The sequence below is a fragment of the Piliocolobus tephrosceles genome, chromosome 13, assembly GCF_002776525.5.
Source record: "Piliocolobus tephrosceles isolate RC106 chromosome 13, ASM277652v3, whole genome shotgun sequence".
Classification (NCBI taxonomy): Eukaryota; Metazoa; Chordata; class Mammalia; order Primates; family Cercopithecidae; genus Piliocolobus; species Piliocolobus tephrosceles.
Genome location: NC_045446.1, coordinates 115,472,668 through 115,490,611, shown reverse-complemented (window position 1 = coordinate 115,490,611; position 17,944 = coordinate 115,472,668). Strand labels below are relative to the sequence as shown.

At 49.0% G+C, this 17,944-nt stretch overlaps 1 protein-coding gene across 1 annotated transcript in view; it reads right to left on the bottom strand.

Moving 5' to 3' along the window:
• DCPS (decapping enzyme, scavenger) overlaps positions 1–17,944 on the bottom strand; it is a 41,389-nt gene that overhangs the window by 11,805 nt on the left and 11,640 nt on the right. Inside the window, 1 exon segment of the mRNA XM_023208599.3 lies at positions 4,373–4,518. Within this exon segment, the coding sequence (XP_023064367.1) occupies positions 4,373–4,518 (146 nt within the window).

The window sequence follows — 17,944 nt, the reverse complement described above, 5'->3', positions numbered from 1 at the left end:
TGGCTGGAGTGCAGTGGCATGATCTCGGCTCGCTGCAACCTCCGCCTCCCAGGTTTAAGTGATTCTCCTGCCTCAGCCTCCCAAGAAGCTGGGATTACAGGCGTGTGCCACCACACTCAGCTCATTTTTGTATTTTTAGTAGAGATGGGGTTTCGCCATGTTGGCCAGGCTGGTCTCGAACTCTTGACCTCAAGTGATCTGCCCGCCTTGGCCTCCCAAAGTGTTGGGATTACAGGCGTGAGCCCCCGCGCCTGGAGATTGTCCCCATTTTACAGGTAAGGAGAATGCAAGTGCAAGGACGTTCACGCTGGGTCAGCCGATTCCAACCATGAGTATGTGGCCCCTGAGCCTTGGCCCTGGGCCAGGGTACATGCTGCCTCCTGGGAGAGGCCTCTGGGAGAGTGGCAGGGAGCTGCAGCCACAGGAAGCTTCAAGGCCAGAGGCCCAGATAAGACAAAGAGGAGAAAGAAAGAACAAAATTCACACACATACAGAGGGCTATGTAATGGGGAGTGCCACCATCTGAAACCAAGCCCGAGAGACCTGGCCAGCCCTGCGGATAAACTGGGCAGTGGGTGCTACCATCAGCTTTCTGCAACTCACCTGGCTGGACTTCTTTGCAGTGGGTGACACTAGCAGCTCCCTCGGTACCCTCTCTCCCGCCCTGACCTCCCATGAGGCATCTTGCTCCTTCCTCATCACCTCCTGCTCTCTGCTTCTGGCTGCTGCCTTGCACTTCTGCTCCAGCCATGTGTGGCCTGGACATGTCTCCCAGGTGTCTTAGCTCTGCACACTGCTGTGCCTGTTCCTCTGAACAGTTACCTGGAGTAGAGAATGGTGGCTACCATCCTGGCATCATTCTGTGCTGGAAACAATAGCAGGCACATGACACATGGCACCTCTCTCAACTTCCACAACACCCAGGAGGGAGGAGCCATTAGTTACATTTTTCAGACAAGGAAACCAAGGCTCTGAAATTAAGGACAATGTCACGCTGCTCTTAGATGACAGACAGAGAATCCAAACACCAGGCTGAGGTTGAAGTCTAGCTGGATGACTCACAAACAGACATTTGTAACTAGATGATCTCGAAGGCTCCAGATCCAGACATCCACTGCAGTTTTTACTGGGAAGTTATAAGTACCTCACATCTAAGGAGTCAAATGGTATCTCTGGCTTAGGGCACAGATACTAGGACCAGACTGCCGGGCTTCGAGACCTGTCTCCAAAATGGCTGCTGTGAAGAATAAATGAGGTGTGAGACTGGGCACGGTGGCTCACACCTATAATCCCAGCACTTTGGGAGGCCAAGGTGGGCAGGTCACTTGAGGTCAGGAGTTTGAGACCAGCCTGGCCAACATGGTGAAACTCCATCTCTACTAAAAATACAAAAATTAGCCCAGCGTAGTGGTAGGCACCTGTAATCCAAGCTATCTGGGAGGGTGAGGCAGGAGAATCACTTGAACCTGGGAGCAGAAGGCTGCAGTGAGCCGAGATCACACCATTGCACTCCAGCTTGGGCAACAAGAGTGAAACTCTGTCTCAAAAATTGATAAATAAGTAAATAAATAAATAAATGAGGTGTGATACACATAAATGCTTAGAGCAGTTCTTGGCACTATGCATAGTAAGTACTCAATAAATTCCAAACTGAACTCACTGTCTTCCATGCAGACCCACTCTTCTGTTTCTGTCCCCTATACTGGGTCATGAATTATCCTTCTATCCACTCATCACCCAACCTCTTCCCTCCCCTCTCCACATCAACCAGTTGCTAAGCCCCATCCAGCCCTGTGAAGACCTACCTCTGAAATGGCTCCAGAATCCTTCCCCACTATCCCTACCTTGGTTCATACCCGTACTGGGTTTTCCCAGTCTTCTTCTTCTATGCTCACCTCAACGCCACCAATTAATTCTGCAGATCGGACCATATTGTCCACATGCTTAAAACCGTTTAGGGCACCCTCCCTGCCTATGGCAACTTTTCTCACATCTGATGGTTGTCAGAGATACGAGAGAGACAGAGAGAGAGAGAGGTTTTTTTAAATGCACAATTCCCAGCTCCACTCCCTGAAGGGTGAGATTCAGCAGATACGGAAGAGTGCTCCGTGCTCAGTATTTATGAAAATCCCCAGGCAATCCTAATGGTCAGCAAGGTTCAGGAACTCCTGGCCCCCTGGACAAAGCCCATGTGCCTCCGCCTGGCCCCTGCCTACCGTCTCTGTGCTGTCCCCTCTGACCCTCCAGCAGCCCAAGCCCCAGTCACACCAAACTCCTTGCAGCTCCCCCAAAGCATCAGATGATTCCAGCTCTGTGTGCCTCTGGACTTGCTCCTCCCTCCCCTTGTGCTCCTGGTAAATTTCTATTTGTCCTGTAAGAAGATCCAAGGGGAGGATCCTCTCCCTGCGAAGTCCCGACTGTCTGTGCTGGTCACGGTCCCTCTGCATCAGCACGGTAGCTCATCTAGGGATCAGAGTGCTCATCCCATTGTCACAACTGCCCGTTTACAAGTCTATCTTCCCTGTTAGACTGTGAGGATCCTGTCTAGGTTTCATCATCTTGGTGACTCTCCAAAGCCTGGCAGAGGACCAGGTCCATAGTAGGTACTCAGTAAACATAATGACTGTTGCCAGTTAAGCTGAGTGCTTGTAAACTAGAAATAGCCAAGAAGGAATACATGAACCGCTCCCGTCAGTCAGGAGATGGAAGGGTAGTGGAGTTTTCAGTGTGCTCTTCTCCGAGTGGAACTGCAGAATGGTGTATAGCAAGGAATATACACAGCCAGGCACGGTGGCTCACACCTGTAATCCTAGCACTTTGGGAGGCCAAGGCAGGCAGACTGCCTAAGCTCAGGAGTTTGAGGCCAGCCTGGGCAACATGGCAAAACCCCATCTCTACTAAAAATACAAAAAATTAACCAGGCATGGTGGCGCGCGCCTGTAATCCCTGCTATTCACACCAACCACATCAGGCCTTGCTTACTTGAATCTCAGGTTTGTGCAACCAGCACAACAGAACAACTGTTCCAGGAGATTCCCTAGGACCCTGAACAGCAGAAACTCTAAGAAGGTGGAGACATAGCTCCTTTCCACTTGGAAAACAGAACAAGTGCTGGGACTTTAAAAACAAACAAACAAACAACAACAACAAAAAAAAGCAAGTCAGCTTGAGCCAGATGCACCCCGTGCCAACTGCTGCCCAGGGAGACCATGGCTGAACCAGGCTGGGGAAGGCGGCTGGCAGCACACAGGTCTCCCAGGGAAACGTGGTTCCTGCAGGTCCTGCCAACCTCCCCTTCCTTACTCCTCTCAAGTACAATTCACCTTGCAGTGCCCACAGACACAGCACACCCTCCCTTCTTCTGGGCCAGGGAGGAGTGGCTGTGAGTTCCTCACGTCACAACACCCTCCACCACAGCGACCTGAATCTTGGGGAGAAAAGTGAGAAATGCTCAAAGAGAACAAGGGTGAATGATAAAGACAAGGAACAGTGTGAGAGTCAGTGAGTGGGCAAGAAACTGACTCGTCCAGAAGCATCAATCATATTTAACTCTGAGTACTCACATGGGGCCAGTTCCAGGCAGAGGCTCCAGTTGGCACTGGGCCTAGGCCCAGGGAGGAGTCAGGATCTTGGCGCTAAATGGCCTTGCATCTGGCCTGGCCAGACGACTGCCAGCTTGTGAATGGAGTCCCTGCACCAAATCCCCAGGGCCAATGGAGTCCTGCCTTCTTTTGGACGAATGCAAGGGGGATTGGGCAAGGGAAGAGCTTTTTACTCTGAGACTGAGCTCCTGCAGGCCAGTTTGCCACAAGTGAAACCAGGAATAAGAGTCTGGACTGGGTGGCACTAACTCAACATCAGCCTTTTACCCATTCATGGACCTGAAGCAATGGCACAGTCATCCTGAGGCTGGATCGGGGCTACTGCAGAGCAGACACACATTCTTCCAAAGGACTGGATTGCTGTGAGGTCCCCAGAGAGCCTCCATGGCATGCCCAAGCATATCAGGTGGGACCAAGACCAGCATCAGTTCCCTCATCCCCAAAGCCTTCTCTGACCATGCTATATAAAATGGCAACTGCCCACCCCAGGCCTTTTGGTCGCACTTACCCTGCCCATTTCTCTCCGCAGCCCTCATTATCTCACAGAGCATACAGATCCTGAGATATCTATGTATGGTCACACACTGTGTGACTGTGCATGGGATGTAAGCTGCACGACGTGGGGATTCGGTCCACCATGCTCTCTACTGTACCCCCATCCCCTCACCTAGCACAGCGCCTGGCCCCTAATATGACCCCAATAGACACTCGTAAGAGGAAGCACCAGCCACAGGAGCAGTGCTCTGCATCTGAGACATGCAGCCAGTCACCTGGATGCTGAGGCTCTGGGACTCCAGGTGGGGTAAAGTAATGTTCCTGTAGTCATCTCCCGTCTCTCGGATCAGGCGGAGGTCCTGGCGTAGGTACTTCTGCAGGTGTTTCTCTGTGGCAGGGTAAACCACGGTCGTCTTTACATCTGCAACGACACAGCACAGCCCGTGACACAGAAGCAATGCCCACTCGCTATGCCACAGGCACCACGGTGAGGAGAGATCTCCCGCCCTGGCTTTGATTCCCTGAGGGAAGCCAAAATCCAAGAGGATCATGCACCCAAGATCCACTCCCACAGAGTGCCTTGTGCCACTGCATTCATGAGCTGAGCCACACTCAGAACCTGGAAAGCACGGGGCCCCTCGTCAGGCAAACCCCAGCCCTTCCTGCTCCACCTACCAGGTACAGGAATGAGAGGTCCCTAACTCTTCTCACATACCAAATTTCTAGGTATGTGGCTTTCTGGACCCAAAGCTGAAAATATGGTTTAAAGCCTGGGCACGGTGGCTCACGCCTGTAACCCCAGCACTTTGGGAGGCCGAGGCAGGCGGATCACCTGAGGTCGGGAGTTCGAGACCAGCCTGACCAACGTAGAGAAACCCCATCTCTACTAAAAATACAAAATTAACCAGGCGTGGTGGCGCATGCCTGTAATCCCAGCTACTCGGGAGGCTGAGGCGGGAGAACTGCTTGAACCTGGGAGGCAGAGGTTGTAGTGAGCCCAGATCGCGCCACTGCACTCCAGCCTGGGCAACAAGAGTGAAACTCCGTCTCAAAAAAAAAAAAAAAAAAATATATATATATATATATATATATATATATATATAGTTTAAAGCCCAGTAGTCCCCTTAATGACGGGCAGTGCAGCACAGCGTAGTGGTTCCAGGCACAGACTCTGGAGCCAGACTGAGTTCAAGTACTGGCTCTGCCTGCTCCTTATCCTAAATGGGACCTTGGCATCACCCAGGAGCAAGGTTCAGCTGTTTAACTTCTTGGTGCCCCTACTTCCTCATCTGTCAAATGAGGATAGTAAAAGCTCCTGTGTCACAAGGCTGGGAGGATTAAATAAGTCAGTTACCTGTGAAGTTCTTAGAACAATGTCTGGCACACAGTAAATACCACGTAAGTGCTGGGATGTTTAATCCAGAGTTTCTGAATCTCGGCACCACTGACATTTTGGCCTGGATAATTCTCTGTTGCGGGGGCTGTCCTGTGCATTGAAGGATGTTCAGCTGCATCCCTGGCCTCTATTGGGATGTTAGTAGCACCCTCCCCAAGTTGTGACAACGCAAAGTATCTCCAGACATTGCCAAATGTGTCACCTGAAAGGAAAAACTGTCCCCAGGTGAGAACTCCAGTTTTAAACTAGAAGGATGTCTTGCAGTTTTCCTAAACAGACTCTAGGCTAGCGTCCTGGTCCAAAACCACCTGGTTTTGGTTAAGTCTTTTCCCTTATTTTGAGTAACATCTGGCACAATTGTTATCATTACTCTAACATTTATACATAGTGTTTTAACATAGATCTTAAGGGTATTTCGAAATCAGCTTGGATCTTTTTCAAAAGACCCATGGTTCCCCTCTGACTTTCTTAATCTGGGTTCAGATAGGCTCTCCCAGAGAAACCCAAGAGAGAGCTGAAAACCCAGCAGGGACATTTTACCACCACGACGTCCTCATGCTCGCTCACACACCGCGAAACCCAGCTAAGAACTATCAATCTATACTTTCATATTTGGTCTGAGGTCATAAGTGGTTTTAACCCCACTTTCATACATCAGTGAAAAGGGTGGGTTAGGACTCAAAAAAGTCATTCAGTATCACACTGTGAAATGTGGCAGAGGCGAGCCTGGAACTGAGGCCTTCTTACCCTAAAGCCAGCGCTCCTATAACACCACAGGCTACTTTCAACTTCTACTTCCAAGTCCCAGTGAAGATGTACAGAGATGACATACCAGGCACATGGCTTCTGTCCCATCAAACATCCCAGTCCATCAGCTCTGGGAGGCACAGCAGCACAGTGGGAAGACATGGACGCTGGCCCCGGGCTGGCCACATGACTCTCCATACTAGCTGTGTACCCTTGGGCATGGGGCTTAACGTCTTAGATAGAGCCTTGGCTTCCTCACCGATTAAAGGGTGGTCATCAAATCTGCCTTACAGAGTTGTTTACATTAAATAAAACATGTCACCTGGATCACTGGAGGTGCTAAATAAATGTCACCCAATCCTGGGAATCCCTGGATCTGACCCTGAAAAGGGGGCATGAAGACCTCCTCACAACTCTCTGAGAACGCAGCAAAAAACTGTTCCTTGCTTCTCACTCTGTTCTCTGACAGCTCAGGGTCATGGGTCATAGGCCAGAAGCCAGAGGTCAGAGGTCAGGCACACCAAGATCTCAAGAGGCGGGAGACTGCTTGAAGTAGACTGAACGGCACCACTTTGGCCCTTGCAGTGGACCTGAGGGAAATCCATACATCTGCAGTGGAGCTTGGTGGATGAGAACAGAGATTTTCGAGCCAGTCAGTCTAGATGCAAGTCCTGGCTCTGCACTTATTAGCTGTGTAACCTCAGGCAAGTGACTGACCCTCTCTGTGGCTTCAGTCTCCTGACCTCTACAATCTGGGGTAACAATAACAGCACCGACCTTCCAGGGCTGTTGGGGGAACTAAATGAGTCAGTAGAAGGAAAGATTCAGGAAGTGCCTCACACAGAGAAAAGCGCTCCACCAAGGCTAGCTTGGATTCTCTCCACTGTTGCCTCAGTTGCCTGGGTTGGGCAGTGGAGCCCCCTGAGAGTCGGGGCCAGATGGGCAGGACACAGAGGCAGAGTGGGCGCTGGAGAGCAGCCGGGCTCTCAGCCCCTGGCTGCTCCAGATCAGAAAGCCACCTGGCCTGTGAGCATGCCCTGGTCTGCCGAGGCCTGTGCAAGGCCTGCCCCAGTCACCTGGGGTGCAGGGAAACTGGTGTGTCACTGAGCCAGCCCCTCCCGCCTCCCCTCAGCAGCAAGAGCATCCCCAGGCGCTTATTTTCCAACTGCTCACTTCCTGCCATCCTCCTGCCTTTCCTGAGGTGCGCCTGCACGGCCCCCTAGAGCACTCACTCCTAAGGGGCCTGGCTTCCCTCAGATCTCCACCAAAAGCCTCAGTCAGGGTCACACTGAGGTGAGGGCTGCCACCTCAAACTGTCCCCTGCTCCACAGCTCCTGTGCTTCCTGCTGTGGTCTATGCGGCTGTTGGTCACCTTGCCCTGGCCCTCTCTCCACCTTCATGCACTGCCTCTCTCCTGCTTGGGGCCTCTGCTCCAGCTGCACCGGCTCCCCACTGACCCACTAACTCGCGTCAGCTATGGGCTCCTCTCTGGGCCGTGCACTGGCCGCTCCCACGGCCAGGCTGACCCTCCTACCCACGGAGCCACGCTGCTCCTGGCTTCACCCAGGCCTCTGCTCTGAGGCCAGCTCCTCAGGCTCGGTCAGCCCTGGTAAAACAGCAGCCCTAACCTCGTGGCCCTGTCTCCTCCACCAACCTGCTCCCTCTTCACTTCTCACTCCCTCGCAGCAGCATGTGGACTGACTGACTCCCCAACTACTGTGCAGCTTCCAGAAGAAAAAAAAAAATTGTCCCCAGCACCTGGAATAGTGCCTGGCATACAGTAAGCACTCAATAATAGTGAACAAATGAATAAATGAATCTGGCCTTTTCAACTTTAAACCCAGGAAAAGCATTTTTGTCCCGAATGGAATAAAACCTCTTTGATACAAATCAATATATTTCCTAATGCTAAAGTTTACGTTGGCAGCCAAAAAAAAAATGAATGCTGGTGTTTACCTCAATGCCTGTCAAGATGTTGACCTGCAGCTGAACTTCAGGAGGAGTTTGGTCAAGAGTCAATGCTCAATAAACAATCAAACCATCAGGTGAAAACATGTTGGGAAACAGGATACACAGGCACAGTCTCAAAAATATCTCCCCATAGATTACTTATTAATTACAAAGGGAACATGAGTCACTTTACAGCAGCAAAAGGCTACCACCTCAGCCAGGCCATGGGAGTCACCATCACCCCCGCTGGGCATGCCGACATCACGTGCCTCCTGATCATGTGGAATTCTGGCCAAAAACGCATAACCTGAGTCTAGTCATGAGGAAATATCAGCAAACCAAAATCCAGGGGCATCCAACCAAACGAGTGGCTTTATAACACTGCAAAAATGTCACAGTTAGGAAAGACCAAGAAGGCTGAGGAGTTGCTCCAGATGAAGGGAGACTAAAGAGACGTGACTTAAAGGGATTGGATTACATCCGGGGTTGGGATCCGGGGAGGGGCGCCCTGCACTGAAGCAACTGGCACAACTTAACAATGACTGTATGTCACAGAAGTCTCATACGAATGGGAAATTTCCTGAAATTGATAATTTTACCCTTTTTTATATCCATCGTTATCATTACTGTATGTATGTATGTGGAGACAGAAAAAGCCAACGTGGCAAATGTTAACAGGCGAAGTCCTTTAATAAGGGAGTTATTTGTACTATTCTTACAGCTTTTCTGCAGGATTGGAATTTTTTTTTAGTAGGAAAATTGTTTAAAGGTGTCAATACCTTTTGGAACCTCAGCCCTATAACACTATTCTAAGCCTGACACACACATGAGCTCATTTACTCCTCATGACCAACATGAACGAGTATTACTATGATTGCATTTTACATATGAGGAAACTGAGGCCCAGGGCCTGGAGTGGCCCCCAAGGGCCCACAGCCGTGTGTGGTGCTCAGGGCCGGGCCCCACACCAGCAGCCCCGTCTGCCCACGACAGGTCAGCAGTTGAGGCCTGGTGGCCTTGCCAGGCTCTTCCTGCCACATGCTGCCTGGCAAGTGGACTGAGGGCACCACCTGCTCAGGATGGGTGATACTGGGCAATGCCCCTACCCAGAGCTCTTCCCAGTGGACAGAGAACTGACCAACTCCCCAGTCCCACCCTCCTGCTGGCATTCTCATTAATTATTTATGTATTTATTTATTTATTTGAGATGGAGTCTTGCTCTATCACCAGGCTGGAGTGCGGTGGTACGATCTTGGCTCACTGCAACCTCCGCCTCCTGCGTTTAAGCGATTCTCCTGCCTCAGTGTCCCCAGTAGCTAGGATTACAGGCCCACGCCACCACGCCCGGCTAATTTTTGCATTTTTAGTAGAGACGGGGTTTCACCAAGTTGGCCAGGATGGCCTCGATTTTGTGACCTCGTAATCCGCCCGCCTCAGCCTCCCAAAATGCTGGGATTACAGGCGTGAGCCACCACTCCCGGCCTTCCTGCTGGCATTCTCGTAACAGCCCGGGATCACCCTCAAAAACCTATCCCTGGAAAATGTTCACAATATATTAAGAGCACCTCCGACACTCCTTACAGAGTTCCCGTCATGCTTTTTAACATTGTGTTTATCTTTTTAACTCAAATTGTACTTGCATATATGTCAAAGAGTCAAACGAAGCTTGTTTTCAAAAACACTCTTCTGCTCCTCCCTGCTCCCAATTTCCAGCTCCTTCACAGGCACCACTTTCCGTGCTTCTGGCCACCTCTTTGGTCATATACTTCCAGAATTCTAAATTATATTTTTATATCTTGTTCCTACTTGAGTTTTAACTTCTATTACTTACTGACTTCTCATTAAGGAAGATGAGGATTTACCTTTTTACCATCCCTCCACCAAATGTACACACATGCACAAACACACACATATACAGATACTTCCTAACCCTCAACCTCAGAGTACAACTTTACCACAACTTTTGATAAATCAGTATTCAATATTGATGCTACGATGATGATGTAAATGCTGCTCACTGCCAAATTTATTGTGATTATTTTTTCTCTTCAGCATAATTTTTGGTGTATGGAATAAGTAATTACATTTTTACTTGTTTAATTTTCTGTTTTTCTTTCTTTCTTTCTTTCTTTTTTTGACACTGCGTCTCACTCTATCTCCCAGGCTGGAGTGCAACGGCGCGATCTTGGCTCACTGCAACCTCCACCTCCTGGGTTCAAGTGATTCTCACACCTCAGCAACCCAAGTGAGTAGCTGGGATTACAGGTGCCCACCACGATGGCCAGTTAACTTTTTTGTATTTTTAGTAGAGATGGGGTTTCACCATGTTAGTCAGGCTGGTCTCAAACTCCTGACCTCAGGTGATCCACCCACGTCAGCCTCCCAAAATGCTGGGATATAGGTGTGAGACATCGTGCCCAGCCAGAGAAGGCATCTCCACCCAAATCCTGGCCACTTGTTTAATCTTCTATAAACATGACACTAATTCATCCCCAAATCCACTTCCCTGTTTACATAAATCTCTTGATGTGTTAAACTCATCAGGCAGGCCAGGCACAGGGGCTTATGCCTATAGTCCCAGCAATTTGGGAGGCCAAGGCAGGGAGATTGCTTGAGACCATGAGTTTGAGACCAGCCTGAGCAACATAGTGAGATCCCGTCTTTACAAAAAAAAAAAAAAAAAATGCAGAAAAATTAGCTGGGCATGGTGGGACATGCCTATAGTCCCGGCTACTCAGCAGGCTGAAGTGGGAGGATCCCTTGAGCCAGGGAAACGGAGGTTGGAGGTTGTGATGAGCGGAGATCTCGCCACTGCACTCCCACCTGGGGGACAGAGCGAGACTCTGCCAAAAAACAAAAAACCTCATCAGGCACACGAACAATGTGTCGTCCCAGAACTTCCGGTTGCCACCCCCAGAAATAATTCTCAAACTTTAGTGTGGCACTATTATTATTATAAATTCAATTCCTGGAATTTTCATTAGGAAAACTGAGAAAATATTTTCAATTCTCTGAAATAATTTACCAAGTAGATCAGCAGATAGGTATTCAAAGTTCCACCACAGCATAAAACAGAAATCGTTATACACGATTATTTGTCAATTAAAATTTAAAAGTTATACTAAAAAAAAAAAAATTTTTGCTACTGCAACCTGCTATGTGAATACAATAAATAACTGTAGAAATACAACTTTAGGGCTGGGTGCAGTGGCTCACACCTGTAATCCCAGCACTTTGGGAGGCCAAGGCGGACGGATCACCTGAGGTCAGAAGTTCGGCCTGGCAAATATGGTGAAACCCCGTCTCTACAAAAACACAAAAAAATTAGTCAGGCATGGTGGCTCGCTTCTGCAATCCCAGATACTTGGGAGGTGGAGGCGGAAGAATCGCTTGAACCTGGGAGGTGGAGGTTGTGGTGAGCCAAGACCACACCATTGCACTCTAGCCTGGGCGACAGAGCGAGACACCACCTCAAAAAACAAACCAACCAACCAAAAAGATAACTTTAGGGCCAGGTTTGGTGGCTCATGCCTATAATCCTAGCACTTTGGATCACCTGAGCCCAGGAGTTCGAGACCAGCCTGGGCAGCATGGCAAAACCCTATCTCTACAAAAAATACAAAAATTAGCTGGCTGTGATAGCACATGCCTGTAGTCCCAGCGACTCTGGAGGCTGAGGTGGTGGGAGGATTGCTTGAGCCTGGGAGGTCAAGGCTGCAGTGAGCTGTGATCATGCCACTGCACTCCAGCCTGAGTGACTGAGCAAGACACTGTCTCAAAAAAAAAAAAAAAGAAAGAAATGCAACTTTAATACATTTAGCATTGTTTGAATGCCTTATTTGGTCAAAGAACTTTTTGCATCACGTGTATTTTTTTTTTTAATCATTAAAGTATACCTGCTTTGAAAAATACATGCATCGGCTTGCATATATAACATTACAATGAATATAAACACAATGTTTCTAAAGCTGAACTTTCTACTGCTCAAGGTAAAACAATAATTGTATTTTGAAAATTGTTTCCCAGATAAGAGGATTAAAAAAGTCTCTTGTAACTATTGGTAACAGTACAGAATCACCAAATTTGTAAACTGTGAATCACAAACTCAAGTTGGGTCCAGAGACATGGTGCAAGCAAGATATATTTTGAGACTTGAAACATATAAAAATATATTTATTCTACTGTCACACTTAGGAATTTGGTGGCTGGGTGTGGAGGCTCAACACTTTGGGAGGCTGAAACGGGGGGAAATCTCTTGAGCCCAGGAGTTTGAGACCATGGCAAGACCCCATCTCTACAAAAAATAATACATTAGCCATGTGTGCTGGTACCTGCCTCTGGTCGCCACTACTCGGGAGACTGCAGTGGGAGAATCACTTGAACTTGGGAGTTTGGGGCTGCCATGAGCTATGACTGTACCACTGGATTCCAACCTGGCAAAAAAGTAAGGCCTGTCTCAAAAACTGTTTTTTTCTTTTTGCTAAAGAATTTTAGGATAGACTGGGCAACATGGTGAAACCCCGTCACTACTAAAAATACAAAAAATTAGCTGGGCATGGTGGCATGCAAGTGTAGTCCTAGCTACTCAGGAGGCTGAGGCAGGAGAATCACTTGAACCTTGGAGGCAGAGGTTGCAATGAGCTGAGATTGTGCCACTGTACTCCAGCCTGGGTGAGAGTGAGACTTCATCTCAAAAAAAAAAAAAAAAGAATGGCAAGAATGGCCGGGCATGGTGGCTCATGCTTTGGGAGGCTGAGGTGGGCAGATCACGAGGTCGGGAGATCGAGACCATACTGGCGAACACAGTGAAACCTCGTCTCTACTAAAAATACAAAAAATTAGCCAGGCGCGGTGGTGGGCGCCTGTAGTCCCAGCTACTGGGGAGGCTGGGGCAGGAGAATGGTGTGAACCAGGAGGCGGAGCTTGCAGTGAGCAGCCCCTGCCTGGACCACAGAGCAAGACTCCGTCTCAAAAAAAAAGTGTGTACACATGCAACTGCATACCATATGCACACACAGAAAAGTGTGAAAGGACAGGCTGGGTGCAGTGGCTCACACCTATAATCCCAGCCCTTTGGGAGGCCAAGGTGGGCGGATCACTAGAGGTCAGCAGTTAGAGACCAGCCTGGCCAACATGGTAAAACCCTGTCTCTACTAAAAATACAAAAATTAGCTGGGCGTTGTGCGGGTGCCTGTAGTCCTAGCTATTTGGGAGGCAAAGGTAGGAGAGTCGTTTGAACCCAGGAGGCAGAGATTGTAGTGAGTCAAGACTGCCTCACTGCACTCCAGCCTGGGTGACACAGCAAGATTCCATCTCAAAAAAAAAAAAAAAAAAATCTGAAAGGACATACTCTGAGACGTTAAGAGCGATCAATCCTGGGTGATAGAGTTATATATATTTATGTATCACTTGTGTAACAAATGTGTTAAAAGGAAGCTACCCCTTATAACTGAGCCCCAGAGATGTTAAGTAATTTGCCCAAGGACACACAGCTATTAATAGTGGCAGAGCTGAGATCTGAACCCAAGCAGTCTGGTTCCTCTCTGCAGTACTCCCGTATCCCAAAGGCCCATCCTCTTTTGGGCCGTTCCTAGGATACCTGTGCTGGGGTCATGTTTTCCACAAGCAGCCCTATCAGATAGGAGAAGCATGACTAGTTCCAATTCTTCCTAGAGACACATAAACAGCTGTCAGCAAAACCAGAAGGCAAAATGAGGGGCCAGAGCAAGTGAGGTACAGACAGAGGGGTGCGGTCAGAGCATGCAGAGATGACGCTGCTCATGCTCTGCTTGTGTTCTCCACGATGCTTCCTGAGAAGCTCAGGGAAAGAGAGTCCACTCCCCTGGGCTCTGGAGAGCCGTGTGAGGACAGCCACACCATGGGCTACTGTGGCCAAATGCTGCGGGATAGCAGGTTCTGGGGGGAGCTCAAAGGGACAGAAGAGGACCTTGCTTCCAGACTCCTCACAACTAGAAACAATAGCTGTTTTGGCCTACATTTGTGGTACCATCCTGTACCCTACCATCACCCCCACCAAGCATGGCAGTGTTAGATTATGCGGTGGGAGGCATGACGGGGGAAGTCCCAGAAGAGGGGCCTGGTGAAGTTCAGGGCAGCAGCTCTTCATCTACAGGATGTTGTAGCGGCGAGAATGATGATAGTGATGTCTCCAGCTGAAAAGCACCCTTCTGGGCCTATGTTCCTTCTCTCTGCAGCTCAGATGAGCAGGCTGACGTGCCCCGGACTAACACAGCTCTGACTTGTCCATCAAGACCCTGAGGACCTGCTGCAAGCCCTTCTCCAATCAATAAAGCCACCCTTTGTCCCCAGTCTAGACACAAAAGCCCAGCTGCTCTCAGAGGTGGGAGGTAGAGCTATCTAGAGGAAAGTTAAGAGCAGCTGCCTCTCTGCTCCCTGCCAAAGCTAGCTTAGCCAAATCCCCAGGAAAATGCTGCTGCACATGAAACATGAAAACACAAACCACAGACAGTCTGCTCTCCTTCCCATACACATGTTCAAACAAGACTGCTTTCCAGCCGTTGCTGATGGCTTCTACAGGATGAGCTCATCTCTATGGCTCGGTCTGTGGCTTTTGCTTCCCCTTCCCTCGGAGGAGCCAGCTTAACTTATTTAACCCAGATGTGCAGGCCCAGCAGCACTCAGAAGAAGCAACAGCAATGCATGATCTGAGTTGAAGCCCACCCGCCATGTCCTCTCCACAAGAGCCAGGCAGAGCCAGCGAGTGATGGGCAGATAACTGGGCCTCGCGAGGCATGCCAGAGAAGGCCTGAAAGAACGAGAGGCTGGTGGGAGGCTCTCCTGGATCTGTTTTCTCTTTCCTCCTCTGTGGGATGTCCCCTGGCTGGGTGACACTCTCCTCAACCCTGGCTGCATGGTAACGGGGAGACCAGGCCAGAGGGTGGAGCCTCCACGGCTGGCTGCCGTGGGTCTTAAGTCATCCTCTGGCCCCAGGCCAAGCAAGGCAGGGTGTTCTCTGTCCTACACTACAGAGATACTGGAAGTGCTCAAGTGAAGCCCGAAGAGACCTCCACGTCAAGGATAAACACGGCTGAAGGGTGTGGTCAGGATCCTACTGGAAACTTCAACCACTCCACAGCAAGCCTCTAACCACTAATTACCTGTCTCTAGGAAAGCACAGAGCTGCCATGAGAGACAGAGGAGAGGCAGACGCTGACTTTAGCAAGACCCTGGATCTGACAGGCTTCTTGTACAAACCCTCAGCTCCGTCCCTCCCCATCTTGCTAGTCCTCTGAAGTCCAGAAAGCAGAGGGGGTAGGGAGGCAACAGGACCTGATGGCAAAACCCCAGGGTCTCCTGGCCCACAGGCAAATTTGGTAACTCCAAACGCAGCCCTGGGGTGGCAGGAGAGGCCCTCGATTACAATGGATAGAGAGTGGGGAATGCTACTTCAGGATGGCTGTGGGGCTAATGGCACTCTGCAAAGCTCCACGTGAACAGGAAGAGCAAGAGCTGATACGCAATGCATCGGGGAGCTATGAAATGACAGGCTTGGCCTTAGAGCTGCAAGCCCCCCACTTCCCCACACACAGAAAGAAACGACGCTGGGGTTGAGCAGACCATAGCACAATATGAGCTGTAGGCTAAACACTCCAAAATGTGGCCTCTCTCGACTTCCTGCCTGAAGGCATGTCTTTAGTTCACTCTGAAAGGGGCATGGGTACCAAGTCTCAATGTTTGTCACCGGACATGCCATACTGTGCTTCATTGTGAAATATGAGTGAGCTCATGTGAATCACCAGCCATTGAAAGAAACCAGCAGCCTGAATAAGGATGACCAAGATAAACAACCAGATCCCAGAGGCAATAAAATAATTTGAGGGTCAGGAGATAATTTTTAAAATAATCCTAATTAGTGTGTCAGAGAGATTCAACACAATTTGGCCTCTATAAAAAAAAAAGGAGCAAAATGCTATGAGAATGAAATAATCAGAGAACCAGAGAGAGGAGAATTTGAAATATGACTGTCAAATTAACACCTTCACTAGGTCTAGAAGACAAAATGCAGACAATCTACCAGATTACAAGAAAGAGGCCAGGCACAGTGGGTCACACCTGTAATCCTGGCACTTTGGGAGGCTGAGGTGGGTGGGTGACCTGAGGTCAGGAGTTCAAGACCAGCCTGGCCAACAAGGTGAAACCCCGCCTCTATTAAAAATACAAAAAATTAGCTGGGCGTGGTGGCAGGCATCTGTAATCCCAGCTACTCGGGAGCTGAGGCAGGAGAATGGCTTGAACCCGGGAGGTGGAGGTTGCAGTGAGCTGAAATCACGCCGTGGCACTCCAGCCTGAGCAACAGAGCGAGACTCTGTCTCAAAACAAACAAGAAAAAAAAAAAAAAGAATGTACCTCAGCTAATCAAGAGAGTAAAACAAGAAAGAAAAAGAGGTAGAATTCAGAAAACATCTAACACACACAACAAGTTGCAAAAGGAAGTCTCAGATTGATACCTGAACAACTTGCTTAAAGAATCACCTGTTCAGATTGGAGAAGCAGGAAAGAGCTTTCTGGAAACAATGTTTCCAGCAAGAAAGGAGATACGATGTAATGCAGGGGTGTCCAATCTTCTCGCTTCCCTGGGCCGCATTGGAAGAACTGTCTTGGGCTTTACCTGAAATATACTAACACTAACAATAACTGATGAACTTAAAAAAAAAAGAAATCACGAAAAAAATCTGATGTTTTAAGAAAGTTTATAAATTTGTGCTGGGCCGCATTCAAAGCTGTCCTGGGCTGCGGGTTGGAAAAGCTTGATGTAATGGATTATCAAACTGGATAATTTCAAGAGCAAAGTAAAGGTGCATTATTCTTTTAACCACAGTGAAAAAAGAGGCAACTAAAAACGCCATGAAAAAGTAAAAACTAATAAAACAGTGGTTCAAATATGAAACAAACTAAAAAGCAGCATGATTTGAAGGACTGTTAGAATGCAAGAAAAGAGAATCCACTCGACCTGGACATCAAAAGCACTCTCCAACCAGGCGTGGTGACTCGTATCTGTAATCTCAGCACTTTGAGAGGCCAAGGGGGGCGGATCACTTGAGGACAGGAGTTTGAGACCAACCTGGCCAACATGATGAAACCCTGTCTCTACTAAACATACAAAAATTGGCCTGGTGTGGTGGCGGGCGCCTGTAATCCCAGCTACTCGGGAGGCTGAGGCAGGAGAATCGCTTGAACCGAGGAGGTGGAGGTTGCAGTGAGCCAAGATGTACCATTGTACTCCAGTCTGGACAACAGAGTGAGACTGTCTCAAAGAAAAAAAAAGCACTGTCCTTTGAGTGGCATGGAGATTATACACTGGGCAGGTGGAGAAAAAACTAAAACCTTAGCACTCTGGTTGAGCATGCATATTAATATGGCCTCAATCATGTAAACACTGCTTACTGGTTTTACTGGTTTTCTTTTCTCTTTTTTTTAAGAGACAGGGTCTTGCTCTGTACCCAGGTTGGAGTGTAGTGGCAGAATCACAGTTCACTGCCGCCTTGATCTCCTGAGCTCAAGCAATCCTCCAACTTCAGCCTCCTGGGTAGTTGGAACTACAGGCACGTGCCACCACACCCAGATAATTTTTGTATTTTTAGTAGAGAAAGGGTTTCACCATGTTGGCCAGGCTGGTCTCGAACTCCTGACCTCAAGTGATCTGCCTGCCTTGGCCTCCCAAATTGCTGGAGTTACAGGCATGAGCTACTGCACCCGGCCCAGAAATATTCTT